Here is a 15,078-nt window from a genome sequence, read left to right on the forward strand (position 1 = left end):
ACCAGCATGTTGGAAGGGACCTTAGATGTGATCTCGTGTACTGTCCTTTTCTTAAAGGACTGTGATGGCCAGTGGCGTGTACTTTTAGAATAGTTATTGCTTAAGCGACATTTCAACCATAGTATTTGTATATTTTTGATGATTTAATTGTTAATTTTTCTGTGGTTGGTCCCTAGATGAATGACCTAGATAATGAAGACAGCAAGAAAGATACATTAGTGGATGTTGTATTTAAAAAAGCCCTGAAAGAATTTCGGCAGAATATCTTCAGCTCTTACTCATCTGCATTGGCGGTAAGCTAAGACCATGTTAGGGGATATTCACAGTTCAGCCTAGCTTGGAATTTTAATCAGCTATAAAGTCAGACTCAAGGGAGCAATTCTTAGGACTTAATTCAACTGTTAGGACTTGCTTAGTTATTATAGTTCAACTGTTAGGTCTTTTAGGTTTATCCTGCCTACATTTTATACTATAGTGGGTTTTTATGAACACTACATAACCTCTTGAGCTGGATCATTATAAACTATGTCAAGATCCTAACCTATGTTCCCCAGTACAAGTTGAATCAGTCTTCAAAGAATGTCTTCCTAAAACTTAACAATTTTTTTTTTTCTCATTAGATGGATGATGGGAAAAGCATACGATATAAAGACCTGTATGCACTGTTTGAACAGATTCTGGAAAAGACCATGAGACTTGAGCAACGTGATTGGAATGAATCTCCAGTGAGAGTTTGGGTTAACACGTTCAAGGTGTTTTTAGATGAATACATGAATGAATTCAAGACTCTGGATAGCACAGCCTCAAAGGTGAATGAATTACAGTTTGATTTCCATTAAATTATGGATTCTTTGTAAAGAATCTGTTTAGGAAACATTTTTTAATTAGTATTAGTGTATATTATTTGTGTAAAATGATAGGTTTCATTATGCTTTTCCTACATCTATGCAATGTATTTTGATTATGCTGTTCACGGTGGCACATTCCAGTAGTCAAATACTGAAGAGCATGAGGCAGGAGAGTCATAGTTCAACAGCAGCCTGGACTATGAATAACTGCAAAACAATGTATTTCAGCAAAATACCACAAGAAGATAACAATCTATCATTACTTTAGATCCTCCAAGCTCAGTTGTAAGTTTGCCATATATTTTTTTCGGAACTTGTTTGATTGAACATATCCTTCACAATTATAAGAGTGTGCCCTCAATATTATACTTTCATCTTTAATGGAGATTAATCTATGAATTGACTTCTGAAGAATATGGTTAAAGGTGAAATGAATTATGTGTATCACTTAGCTTTCACCTAAGAACCTACAAACTAGATCTCTCTTGAAACAGTTTTTAGGGAAAAATGTGTTCTTTGGGAAATCTAAACATCAATAATATTAACCTTTACTTTTCGGTCCTGTTAGGGAGCTGGGAAATTGTACTGCTTGATATTTAAATTTTGCTTTAAAGCTTTCAAATACTTTGTAATCTTTGTTACAAAAGAGAAGATAGTTGGGTAGGAGTCAGGAACATAGCTCAATTGCTAAAGTGCTTGCCAAGTATTCATAAAATCCCAGATCTGAGCTCCAGTACCATATAAAACAAGGTGTGGGGGTACACATCTCTAATTCCAGCACTCTGGGAGTAGAGGCAGAAGGATCAGTTCATGGTCACCCTTAGTTACACAGTGAGTTTGAAGCCAGCCTGGAAGAGACCATATACTTTTTGAGTGTGATGACATATACTTGTAATCCCATCAATCTGGAGACTTAAGACAGGAGAATGGAGTGGTCAAAGACAGCCTGTCTTATATAGAGAGATTCTAATTTAAAATCTAAACAAAAAAGTAAGTATGAGAGTGAGTGTGTGTGTGTGTGTGTGTGTGTGTGTGTGTGTGTGTGTTAAATAAAGAGATAGCTATCTAATCAAGGTTATCAGTGTATTTCTTTATAACATGTAAATTATTTGTTCAGGAATATCATTAGTCTGTGTTAATTGTGCTTTATTTTATTTTTACTTATTTTAGCTTATGAATTAAAATTTTAAGTCATTTAAGTCATTTTAAAGTAATCTAGATATAAACGGGTTCTAGAAATCCTTGTGTTGTGGATATTGGGCTTGTATGTTATACAGAAGATTCTTACTAGATTTATATGCTGTTTTGCAAGTTGATGGCTGTTAAAGGATAGGTTTAAGCTCTTCTGTTCTGTGGTTATTAGGAGAGGTCATCTGTCTACAGAGCTTTCCCATGCTCTATGTGGCCCCTTTTATGTTTATGTCCATAGTAGATGGCAAAACCTTTATAGCTAACCATTTGACTAGTGATTAAAATGTCTAATAGTGTGGCATTTAGATAGAACTGCTATTTAAAAAGAGATCAGTCTCGCCGGGCAGTGGTGGCGCACGCCTTTAATCCCAGCCCTCGGGAGGCAGAGGCAGGCGGATCTTTTTGAGTTCGAGGCCAGCCTGGTCTACAGAGCGAGATCCAGGAAAGGCGCAAAGCTACACAGAGAAACCCTGCCTCGAGAAAAAGAGAGAGAGAGAGAGAGAGAGAGAGAGAGAGAGAGAGAGAGAGAGAGAGAGAGATCAGTCTCTAAAGAGTTATTCCATTCTTCTGATTTTGTTAGTACTTAAATATTTTCTCATATTTGGTTTAGCTTTGTACAATTCCTCTTGAAGAATAAAGAACTGTTTGTAAATTTTTGAATAGCTTCTACAAATAATAAAGAAGAGAGTATGTTAGTCATTTGTAATCCCAGTTTATGCTTCTCCTCACCCCCTGCTAGGTGCCTAAAACAGAAAGAAAGAAAAGGAGGAAAAAAGAAACTGATTTGGTAAGTTACACTCTTGGTATATTATAAAAATTAATACTTTCCAGCTCAGTAGCTTGAAGCAGATCTTATATTCCTGTGGATAGATTTACTAATAGGTTTACCAGATCCATAGGGTGTACTCACGTGCTTTTTAAAAAGCTAGAATGACAATGAACCTGAAATCCCAAGAGCACCTACTTTCAGTAGTGGTTTCCTAAAATGGAAGAAAATTTGGAATATTTTTTTGAAATGGTGTAAATAACTTTTCCAACTTGTTTACTATTTCTATAGTTCAGCTCTTTTTGAACATCTCATGGAAGTGGAATTGTACAGTTCCTGGTTTTTGCATATGATATTCTTGGGATTTATCCATATTGTTTTATCAGTATTCAGCTACATTGAGTATTCAGTAGAATTGCTTTGTAGACATATCACTTTGTGGAGGGTTGTGCTGAAGACATTTGGCATGATAGGCAATTATTCTGCCACTGAGTATAGCCCTAACCCTTTCCTTCACATTTTATTTACCAGTTGATAGACATTTGGGTTGGTTTATGAATGTATGCTATGATTTTTATAATCTTGAAGATATAATTTTGGCTCATAATATTCTAGTTAAAATTTTCAGAATCTGCTAACCAGTTTTCCAAGTAGGAAATGCCACTTACAGTACTGAGAGAGTTCTAATCTCAACACTTTGAGCAATTTGAGCATCCTATGTTACTGTGTATTTTTTTATTGCAGCCATTCTTTTGGGTATGTAGTGGTATTGTGTTTTTAATTTACATTGATGTTAAACATCTTTTCACATGTCTGCTAGTCATTTGTATTTCATTGTTGGATTATTTATTCAGCATTTTTAAGTTGATTTGCCTTATTGGGTTATAACCTTAATATTATTAGAATGGTGCTAGGAAAGTTAGCAAGAATGTAAAGGAATGAAACTATATCCTCACCTCTCAGTCTGCATAAAAATCAACTCCAAATGAATCAAAGACATTAACATTAGTCCTGAAACTGGTAGAGAAATAAGTTGAGACAATACTTCAAGATGGTGAGCATGTGGACAGAGGAATTAAGATTTACAACTGACAGATAGGATCTGTGTAGCAAGAAAAACAACCCAGTCAAAAAAAAACGGGTTGAAGCACTGAACATAGAGTTCTCAAAAGAAAAAATACAAATGAGCAATAAATATTTCTAAAAGCATCAACATCCTTAGCCATCAGGAAAGATGTAAACTGTAACTACTTAGAGATCCCATATCACACTGGTTACAATGGCAATCAGCAGGAAACATATATATAATATATATATATTATATATATATGTCTCTCTCTCTTTCTCTCTCTCTCTCTCTCTCTATATATATATATATATATATATATATATATATATATATACATACATACAGAGAGTAAGCTACTGCTTTGTAGCTAATTTAAGAAACAGTCTTCCAATAAAGTAAAATTGAAGAGCAGATAGACGTACTGCTCAATTCCACCAAACCTTTGAAACCAGCATCACCCTGACACTAAAACCAGATGATGATACACCATAAAGGAAACTGTAGGTCAGTGTTCTTGATGAACACATACACAAAAACTCTCAGTAAAACATTTGCAAACAGAATTCAAGAACTTAGTAAGAAGACTGGTTGGTTTGAAAGAAAAAAGAATCACTAGCCTGGTCTCCAAAGCGAGTTCCAGGAAAGGCGCAAAGCTACACAGAGAAACCCTGTCTCGAAAAACCAAAAAAAAAAAAAAAGAGAGAGAGAGAAAATGGCCCCCAAAGGGAGTGGCACTATTAGGAGGTGTGGCATTGTTGGAATAGGTATGGTCTTGTTGGAAGAAGTGTGTCAGCGTTGAGACAGCCTTTGAGGTCCCATATATGCTCAAGCTATGTCCAGTGAGACAGATCACTTCCTGTTGCCTGTGAGTCAAGGTGTAGAACTTTCAGCTACTTCTCCCGTACCATATCTGCTTGTGTGCTGCCTTACTTTCTACCATAATGATAATGGACTAAACCTTTGAACTGTAAGTGAGCCACCCCAATTAAGTTTTTTCTTTGTAAGAGTTACCATGGTCATAGCATCTCATCACAGCAATAGAAACCCTAATGAAGACAAAAATTATGCATGTACCATGACCAAGTTTCTTTCATTCCAGGGATACAAGGATGGTCTGACATGCAAATCAATAAATGTAATAAAGTTCATAAATACATTTAAGGATCCAGATTACATGATTATATTAGTAGATACAGAAAAGGTCTTGGCCAAAGTTCAACATCCCTTTGTGATAAAAGCCATGAAGAAACTGGAAATAGAAGATACATCAACATAATAAATGGAATATATGATAAATCCAGAGCCAACATTATATTAAGTAGGGAAAAACCTGAAAGCATTTCCTCTAAAATCAGGAACAAAAAATCATGCCTATTCTCTACTCTTATTCCATGTAATATTCAAAATCATAGCCAGAGCAGTAAGACAAGGGAACAAAAATAAAAGAAATACAAATAAAAACAGAAGTCAGTTTATCCCAATTTACAATTAACATGGTTCTATACTCACAAAACCCTAATGGCTCTACCAAAAGACTATTACATGTGATAAACACTTTATGCAATGTGACAGAATGAAAATTAGCATAAGCTGGGTGGTGGTGGTGCACACCTTTAATCTCAGCACTCAAGAGACAAAGGCATGCAGATCTCTGTGAGTTTGAGGCCAGCCTGGTCTACAAAGAGAGTTCCGGGACAGGCTCCAAAGCTACACAGAGAAACCCTGTCTTGAAAAAAACAAAGCAAAAAAATTAACATAAAACAGCTTTTTATTACCACTAATGAGCTTGCTGAGAAAAAAAAAATCCTAGTCATAATAGCTTAAAAGAACAACAACCCCCCCCCCCCCCACACACACACAAAGACCTTATTAAGGAGAGAGATACCAGAACAGGGAAAAAGATCTCCATGTTCATGGCTTGACAGAGTTAATATTTAAGACTTACCAAAAGCCATCTACAGATTCAGTGCAGTTTCTAAAATTTGGATGGAAGCACAAAATATCCTGAAAGCCAGAGCAGTCCTAAGAAGAGAGAACAATGCTGGAGGTCTCAAAATACTTGTACTCAAACTATACTACAGAGCCATAATAACCAAAACAACATGGTTCCAATACAAAAATAGGCATGTTAGGTCAAAATAGAATAGCTGACCCATAAACAAACACATAGATACTTAATACTTGACAAAGGTGTCAAAAAACATAAAATGGGCCAGGCAGTGGTGGCGCACGCCTTTCATCCCAGCACTCGGGAGGCAGAGGCAGGCGGATCTCTGTGAGTTTGTGGCCAGCCTGGCCTACAGAATGAGATCCAGGACAGGCACCAAAGCTACACAGAGAAACCCTGTCTCAAAAAAACCCAAAATAAATGAATGAATGAATGAATGAATGAATGAATGAATAAAAAATACCAAAATAAGACATATTCAACTGAATTGAAAATTTCTCAAGAAAAAAAAAAAACAATCAAAAGGCTAATACATGAAAAATGTTCAACACCCTCAGCTATCATGGAAATACAGATTAAAACTGCTTTAAGGTTCTACTCCACCTTGTCAGAATCGCTGTCATTATTGAGGATATGAGGGAAGAGGAGGAATACTTGTATGCTACCAGTGAAGATATAAACTGTTACAGCCACAATGAAAATCAGTATGGTAGTTCCTCAAAAGAATTACCATATAATCTACCTGTGCCTCTTTGAGGTATGTACTTCAAAGATTCTAAGCTGGCATACCACAGAGATACTTGCCCAGTCATGATTATTGTAGCACTATTCAAAATATTTAAGATATAAAACCAGTTAGATGTTCATCAACAGATTAATGGATAAAGAAAATGTTACATATATACATTGAAATTTTAAATAGTTGTGAAGAATGGAATTGTGACATTTGTAGTAATATGTATGAAACTGTCATAGTAAGTGAAATAAGCAAGTCTAAAACAAATGTCACATGTTTTATCTCATGTAGCTTATAGATTTAAATTTTATGTATGTTCAATATATACATACAACATGAAAGTAGAAAGTGAAATGTGAGAGTAAAATCTAAAGTAGGGGAGGAATAAAAGAGGGTAATGTATGTGTCATGAAAGCAGAACAGGGAACTATTTCAGGGAAGGAAACTCGCGTAACAGTAATAGAGCAAACAAGAACAAATTTGCCAGGCGAGTCAGTGACCTTTAATCCCAGCACTTGGGAGACAGAGATAGGTGGATCTCTGTGAGTTCAAGGTCAGCCTGGTCTATATAGGGAGTCCTAGGCCAACCAGGGCTACATAGTGAGGCCATCTCAAACAAATAAACAAGAAAGGTAAATATGTATTGATAATGTCACAATGAAACAATTTTCTTTTTTATGGTAACCAAAAAGTTGATTAGGAAAAAAAACATAAAAATGATTATTTATGTTAATACTTAACATGCTTATATTGTCAGTTTTAATTTCTAAATAGCAATAGGTATAATTCATGAAAACAAAAGCCTTTTGAGGTCATGATTGATTTTCAATAATGTAAAACATTTCTGAAATGGACATTTTAGAAATACTACTTTCAATTTAACATGTGCCTTGGAGTCACATAAGATAGCCATCACATGCTTGTTGTGTTGCATTGTTTTTTTAATATCTACATATCTAAGGGACAACCTATATTTTATTTTCATTATTTCCTGGAGGATCATAATTCTCTACCTGGAGTAAATACCCAGTGAAGTCTTAGCAAGAGGTTGGAGGATTTTCCATTTGCCAGCAGGGAAGCATTTACTTCATTGGCTGTAGTATAAATAGTGAAATCTCTTCATTCAGGTGGAAGAGCACAATGGCCACATCTTTAAGGCCACCCAGTATAGCATCCCTACATACTGTGAATACTGTTCTTCCTTGATATGGATAATGGACAGAGCCTCTGTTTGCAAATGTAAGTATTAGACATCTTTGAGGGAAAAGCCTTTATGGTCTTCTCTTGTGTCCACATGTGTGCAAAACTAGTACCATATACATGTCAAGTTTTACAGCCACTTGGAGTAATAGTCAAGCCGTCTTGGATTATAACTGCAGTACTTCTTAGTGCCTGAGCAGCTGAACTTTGGAAAACATTTTGCTAATTAGCTCTTTGTGAGTTTAACACTATGGTTAATACCCTCTTTTTTGTTTGTTTGTTTGTTTTTGTTTTGTTTTTTTTCAAGACAGGGTTTCTCTGTGTAGCTTTGCGCCTTTCCTGGAACTCGCTTTGTAGACCAGTCTCACAGAGATCTGCCTGCCTCTGCCTCCAGAGTGCTGGGATTAAAGGCGTGAGCCACCACTGCCCAGCTTGGTTAATACCCTCTTTAATGCAGTCTTTCAAATGAAGTTTTATGTCACCCTGGAACTTGCTCTGGGAAGGCTGTCATGACTGCCTGAAATGTCTTCAAGGAACCCTTCCTATGATTCCAGTGCAAATTTACCATCTTCTTTTTCTTCTCTCTCTCTCTTTTTTTTTTTTTTTTTTTCTTTTTCTTTTCCCCCCCAGACAGGGTTTCTCTGTGTTGCCTTAGCTATCCTGGAACTCACTCTTTAGGTCAAGCTGGCCTTGAACTCAGACATCTGCCTGCCTCTGTCTCCGAATGCTGGCATTAAAGGCATGTGCCACCACTGCCCAGTTACCATTTTCTTTTTAATGTTGCTAAACTCTTTAACAACTAAATTCTTTTTGTCCATATCTATGTGTCCTTTTCTTGACAAAACTGAACATTTTTTATTCTACTTTCCAATTATCAATATAAACTTGGCTAAATGTAGCCAGCAATAACCAGACTACAGCCTGAATGCTATGTTCTCTTGAAATTTCCTCCATCAAATTAATTAATCCTTTAATTCTGCCTCACTCAAATTTTCAGAACCTGGATCAACATAGATAATACAAACAGCCTCTAGCCCAGTTCTCCATAGGGTCATTGTTCGATCCTGGAACATATGAGTCTGGCCTTCACCGTCATCCTTTTTATTAGCAGTCTGGTTTTCCAGCTTCCTTCCAAAATAGCTCATCATGTTCTACTTACAGCAATCTAGGAATAAGGCTTTTCTATCTTCAAGCTCTATATTTTTCCACATTCTTCTCCTAAATCAGTTTCAAAGACTTAAAATGACTTTGTCAAGTTTAGCAAAGACGACAACCCCACTTCTCCAGTATCAGTTTTCTATATTAGTTTTGTGTCGATGTGGCCACAATGCCTAACAGAAACAACTCAAGGGAAGAGATGTTTGTTTTGGCTCATGTGTAGTCCTTCATGCCCATTGGGCTGTGTGGTAGAGGCAAACCAAGAAGCAAACATTGTGACCCACATGAGGGCAGGATGTAATCTGTAAATGCCCACCTCTAGTGATCTGCTTCAACCTGTGAGTTTCCACCTTGTAATGACTCCACAACCTCCCCAAAATGGTGCTACTAGATAGGGAATAAACATTTAAATAATGATCCTGTGGGGATTTCAGATTCAAACTTGAATGAAGCAAGACCTTTCATTTTATTAGTGATCTTAAAAATTGTAATGAGATTGATAATGGGAAGTAATCTAAAATGTACTTGATTCAGACACTGTGACTTTAGACTAAACAGTGGTTCTCAACCTTTCTAATACTGTGACCCTTAAATACAGTTCCTCATGTTGTGTAGACCCCCAACCATTTTCGTTGCTACTTCCTTACTGTAATGTTGCTGCTGTTAGGAGTTGTAGTGTAAATATTTGATATGCAGGATATCTGATATGCAACCCACAAAGGGGTTGCAACCCACAGGTTGAGAACTGCTGGTTTAGAGAATTTGCTTTTTTTATGGCCAAAGTGGATTTAGATTGATTTCTTTATAGAATTAATGGTTTTTATGACTGTCTTGATTATCTCACCAGTATAACACCATGACCTCTTCTACTTGATTTTTTTTTGGCGGGGGGGTGGTTTTGAGACAGGGTTTCTCTGTGTAGTTTTGGTGCCTGTCCTGGAACTCACTCTATAGACCAGGCTGGCCTTGAACTCACAGAGATCCGCCTGCCTCTGCCTCCCAAGTGCTGGAATTAAAGCATGTGCCACCACTGCCCAACATCTACTTGATTTTAGTATTGAAAACATAAACATGAGAACTTTAAGAAAGACTATTTTGTTAGTTTGCAAGAGTTGATAGAAGTAGAATGACACAAGTTACCTTGTTCTCAGCATCCGAGATCAAGTGTCTCCCACTCACCAGCTGTCTGGCCACGTTGCCGCTCCAAGAAATTGTGTTTTGTTTGTTGTTTTTTGTCTTTGAGACAGTGTTTCTCTATGTTGCCCTGGCTGGCCTCAGACTCACAGAGATCTTCTTACTTTTGCCTCTCAAGTCTAGAAATTATTATTATTTTTTTTACTCTAAACTTTTTTTTATCTTATGTTCCCTACCATAACTAATACTCTGCTTATATTGTTTCTTCTTAGAGTTCTATTCTGGTCCTTTAGAGATAATAAATAAGCCCTTTTCTATCTTTTTAAATATACTGCCAATTTCATTTCATTTCAGTAAGCATTTTTTGACAATAATGCCTTTGTATGTAGTCATGATTCTTAGTTGGTATTTCTGGGGTTTCAACAGGTTTTAGAACCCCTGGGAGAACATATACACTAACTTGTGAATCAGACCATAAAGATAGATAAATAACCTGTTGGAATTGGGTGTGTGGGTGGGGGGGGGGCATGAGTGCAGTAGGACAGGCACCCTAGAGAGACTAGAAAGCTTGTTCATTGACAATGACTGAAAATGTTAGGTGGTGTTTTCAACTTCATTTCCCTTACCAGAGGATAGCTCAAATAAAATGTAATCATGACCTTAGAGCAGATTCAGCTCCAAAGGAACAAACTGTATCCAAATAAGTTGTGAACTTGGTAAGTTCTTGCCATTGATTTGCAGACTAAAATTGCTGCATCCTTAACCTGTTTTCCAGTGTGTAAGTATGCTTGTCATAAGAAGTGCTGTCTGAAAACCACAGCCAAGTGCTCCAAGAAGGTAAGCTACTCTCGTCCTCCAGACTACACACTGTAGATCTGCATGTCTTTTGGCCACATGGAAAGAAGTTGGGGCTTCTTTGATGGCTTTATAATACAATGGTTTTCAAACTTCATGACCCCAGATCACATTACAAAGTATGATTTATGTCATAATCTAATATACATATATTTGTATATATGTGTATGTATATGTATATAACCGAAGTAATTTTCTTAAAACCTTTTATGTTGACTTCATGTGAGCTGCTAAGTTGATTCACAGGTTACAATTTGAAACAAGACTGTTCCTACTGAGTTAAACATTCATAAGTCTTCTGAAGAATTATCTTTAAGGTTCACTGTTAACATTTTAACCAAGAACAACAGTATATGTTAAAAGAGGTGGTATTTTCAAATACCTACTTGTATTTGACTATAGGAATCTAAAAATTACTGAACATGTATCTTCAAGGAAACAACCTTTTTTTTTTGTTGGTCGTGGTTTTGTTTGTTTGTTTGTTTTGTTTTGTTCTGTTTTGTATTTTTGGAGAAAGGGTCCTTCTATTATGTATCACTGCTGTCTTAGAACTCGATGTGTAGACCAGGGTGGCCTCGAACCACCTGCCCCTGCCTCTTGAGTGCTGGGATTAAAGGCATGCGCAACCACTGCCCAGCCATTTTTTAAAAGTCTTAATTAGTGGCTGATGTGGGTAGGACCAGATCACCTTGGGTGGTGCTAACTCTGGGCACGTGGTATCCTTAGTTTTAAAAGAAAGCAAGCTGAGCAAGCCATGAGAGGAGTAAACCAGTAAGCAGTGTTCCTCTGTGACTTCTGCTTCAGTTCCTGCCTTGAGTTCTTGCCCTGACTTCCTTTGACTGTAATGTGGAGGTGTAAGCAAAATAAACCCTTTTCTCCTAAGTTGCTTTGGTCTTGGTGTTTTATCACAGCAATAGAAACATAACCAAGAAAACAACCACCAAATAGTGTTCTGTATAGAAATCTTACATACCAAGTCAAAGAAGATTGTTGAGGTTTTAGCAACCTCTTAGACTTTGAGGGGATCAGGGGGTGGGTGGGTGGGGGAGTTCCATACTGTCAAGATTTGAACCACCATGGTTCGTTCATTAGAGAAATAAGGCTAAAATTTAGAAATATTTTGCTTCAGGACATGGTTTTTAGCTTAAAAGCTATTTAGCCTCAAAGGCAGAATCTATTTAGGATAGGATTTTCCAGAGTCTCACAGTGCTAAGGAGAGAAAAGAGCATTTTAGGATTAACCATCAAAGAAAAGCAGTTCCCCAGACTCTCAATGAGAGCCATTTCAAGAAATACATCCTAGGAATGGGGGTGAATCATTGATAGACTGAGCTTAACAAAATTTACCAGTTAGCTTTGAGGTGGTCCTTAACTAGATTACAGTGATATTTCCTTATTCTGAGCACACCTACAAGAGAGGAGGAACCTCTCCAAAGAGAGAGAACATCACTCAGCACTATTATAATTTTTTCCAAATATCATTCAAGACACAAAGACTTGGACTACTTAGTAAATAGTCAATAAAATAGATCCCAATAGTTACTAAAGTATCAGGTATATAGCTTTAAGCTTTAATGGATATGTTTAAATATTAGTTAAAAAGATGGAGTTCACCAATGAACTAAAATCAAGTGGAGATTCTAGAAAGAAAAATGCAGTTGAAATTTTAAACTCTTATATAAGAATTTTTTAGCAGCCTGTACAGAGGGAAGGTGAGTGACCTGAAAAGCTACAGAAAATATCTAGGCTGGGAGAATAGTAAAAAGAATGGAAAAATATATAAATATAAGGAAAGATGGGGTACTGTGTGTGGGTATATGTATGTGGAGGCCCAAGGCCCACTTCAGGTATCTTCCTTGATTGCTCCCAGTCCCTCGATAAATCCGGAGCACACAGACTCAGCCAACTTGCCCAGGGAAATCAGTCTCCTGTCTGCTTCCTGGATGCTAGCATTTTAGATAGGCCACCACACCCATCTAGCTTTTATGTGGGTCACTTAACACAGCAGCATGCTCCTGTAACCCTGCACTCAGGAGGCAGAGGCAGGCAGATCTCTATGCATTAGAGGCCGCCCTAGTCTACATATCGGGTTCCAGGCCAGCACTTTTAACACGAACTAGGATAAATACAGTAAAACAACAGTACAGTACTCCAAGCAAAGGTACAATTTCTTAAAATAATTACCCAAAGAAGCAATGAGATAAAGCACAGTTGATTTCTGAACAGAAATACTGGAAGCCAGTAGGTAGTGGATAGGGATCTTCTGTGTTCCAAGAAAAGAGAGCCAACTGAAATTTTTCATTATACACAGTGAAAATACTGTTCAGAAGTGAAAATGTTGGCCTGGGGATTGAGCTCAGTGATGGAATGCCTTTCTAATGTGTGCAAAGCTCTGGGTTTTGTCATTTGGTACTGAAGGTAAAAAAGTGAACATGTTTAGAAGACATTTTAAGACATAAAAACAGAATTCATCCCAGTAGATCTGTACTGATTACAATACAAGTGGAAAAACATTTAAAAAAATTTTTTGGGTTTTTTTTTTTTTTTTTTTGGTTTTTCGAGACAGGGTTTCTCTGTGTAGCTTTGCACCTTTCCTGGAACTCACTCTGTAGCCCAGGCTGGCCTCGAACTCACAGAGATCCACCTGCCTCTGCCTCCCGAGTGCTAGGATTAAAGGCATGCGCCACCACCGCCCGGATCATTTGAAATATTTTTAACTCATAATAAAACTGTGACATAGAAAAATTGTAAGGTACATTAAAGCTGTCTGAGGATAGTAAGGCTGGTTGCATGGATGGGATATGTTAAAGGAGGAGAAAACTGATACTGTTAGAGCAGTTCAGTTGTGCAGTTACACAGGTTGAAAGAGGGTAATGAGACCCAGCTGAGGGGGAAAAAAGTGTAGAGAGTTAGGCTGAGTGACTAAAAGCTTGCCTCCTGATTGAATGAAGGTTGAAGGTGATAATAGGTTAGGGGCAGATAAAGGAGAAGGAAACAAAGATTTGTAGAAACTGTTTCTGTCTTAGAGATCTAGGAGTTGGCATTTTTGTGTGTTACTTAAATTTTCTGTATGATAAGGTGTTCTGTAGCAGACACTTCAACGAGTTAATAGTGAGTGGTATTAGATATGCCACTAAAGTCAGTGAAGGAATACTGACACTAATTGTAGGCCAGTCTATGTGTTCCTTTGCTTAGAAAATAGTTGCAAATAAGACTTTGATAAAGTTTTATCTTTGAAATGGCAGACTATTCTTGTGTTTTAGAAATTACTAACAAACAAGTTAATTCATTAAAAACAATTCAGTGGATTTCCCAAAGTATGTGGCAAATGTTTTAAGTTGTTTTGTTTTGTTTGTGCATACAAAATTGAACCCCCTTCTCTCCAACTAACCTCACCTTTGCTGGAATTGATTTTTGATGGGAGGAAAGTAGCAGCCCATTGCCACTACCTCTAGTCTTTGTTTTCTTTTGTGGATTCGCAGCAGAGATGATCGAGAGTAGTATGTCATCACTTTATACTTTTTAAACCATAATTGCCTTTCCTCCCAACTCTGAGAGTTATCTGCATAAAACTAGGGAAATAAAAAGTAATTCCCTAAAGATTGGCTAAACATGTTCTGTAGTGTTCGAATGCCTTTAGAAACAAAATTTATCTTCCATTTAGTACGATCCAGAGCTGTCATCTCGGCAATTTGGGGTTGAACTGTCCCGTTTGACTAGTGAAGACCGAGCTGTTCCTTTAGTGGTTGAAAAGCTCATAAACTACATTGAAATGCATGGGCTTTATACTGAAGGTATTTACCGGAAGTCTGGTTCAACTAATAAAATCAAGGAGCTTCGACAAGGTCTAGATACAGGTAAGATAGTATGCCCCCAGTCAAATATAATACTTTTATTTTAAAAGTTATTTCAGTTTTATTACACACTGCTCCTCTAAATATAGGGCCAGAACCCTTTCTGTGGGACTTGTTTGCTATTTTTGAGTCTTTGGCTGTATTTATTTAATTCATCAAGCTTATGTTGACAGTATTACTTGTATAAGGTATTATTAGGTACTTGAAAAAGATCTCAATCTATTTGACACACTAATTAGATCCTGATGTTCTTAATTTATGAAGAGGAAAATTTAGGTTCAGAGAAATTAATGGAATGTTGATGCAAGGCAACAAAGATT

At 36.9% G+C, this 15,078-nt stretch overlaps 1 protein-coding gene across 5 annotated transcripts in view; it reads left to right on the plus strand.

Moving 5' to 3' along the window:
- Myo9a (myosin IXA) overlaps positions 1–15,078 on the plus strand; it is a 214,235-nt gene that overhangs the window by 176,737 nt on the left and 22,420 nt on the right. For all 5 annotated transcript variants that reach the window (XM_059268022.1, XM_059268025.1, XM_059268027.1 and 2 more), the window contains 6 exons: positions 177–293; positions 621–809; positions 2,779–2,826; positions 7,686–7,797; positions 10,826–10,887; positions 14,569–14,761. In XM_059268022.1, coding sequence (XP_059124005.1) covers positions 177–293; positions 621–809; positions 2,779–2,826; positions 7,686–7,797; positions 10,826–10,887; positions 14,569–14,761 — 721 coding nt within the window. The remainder of the gene's footprint in view (positions 1–176; positions 294–620; positions 810–2,778; positions 2,827–7,685; positions 7,798–10,825; positions 10,888–14,568; positions 14,762–15,078) is intronic.

Source organism: Peromyscus eremicus, chromosome 7 (assembly GCF_949786415.1).
Source record: "Peromyscus eremicus chromosome 7, PerEre_H2_v1, whole genome shotgun sequence".
In the NCBI taxonomy this organism is placed as follows: Eukaryota; Metazoa; Chordata; class Mammalia; order Rodentia; family Cricetidae; genus Peromyscus; species Peromyscus eremicus.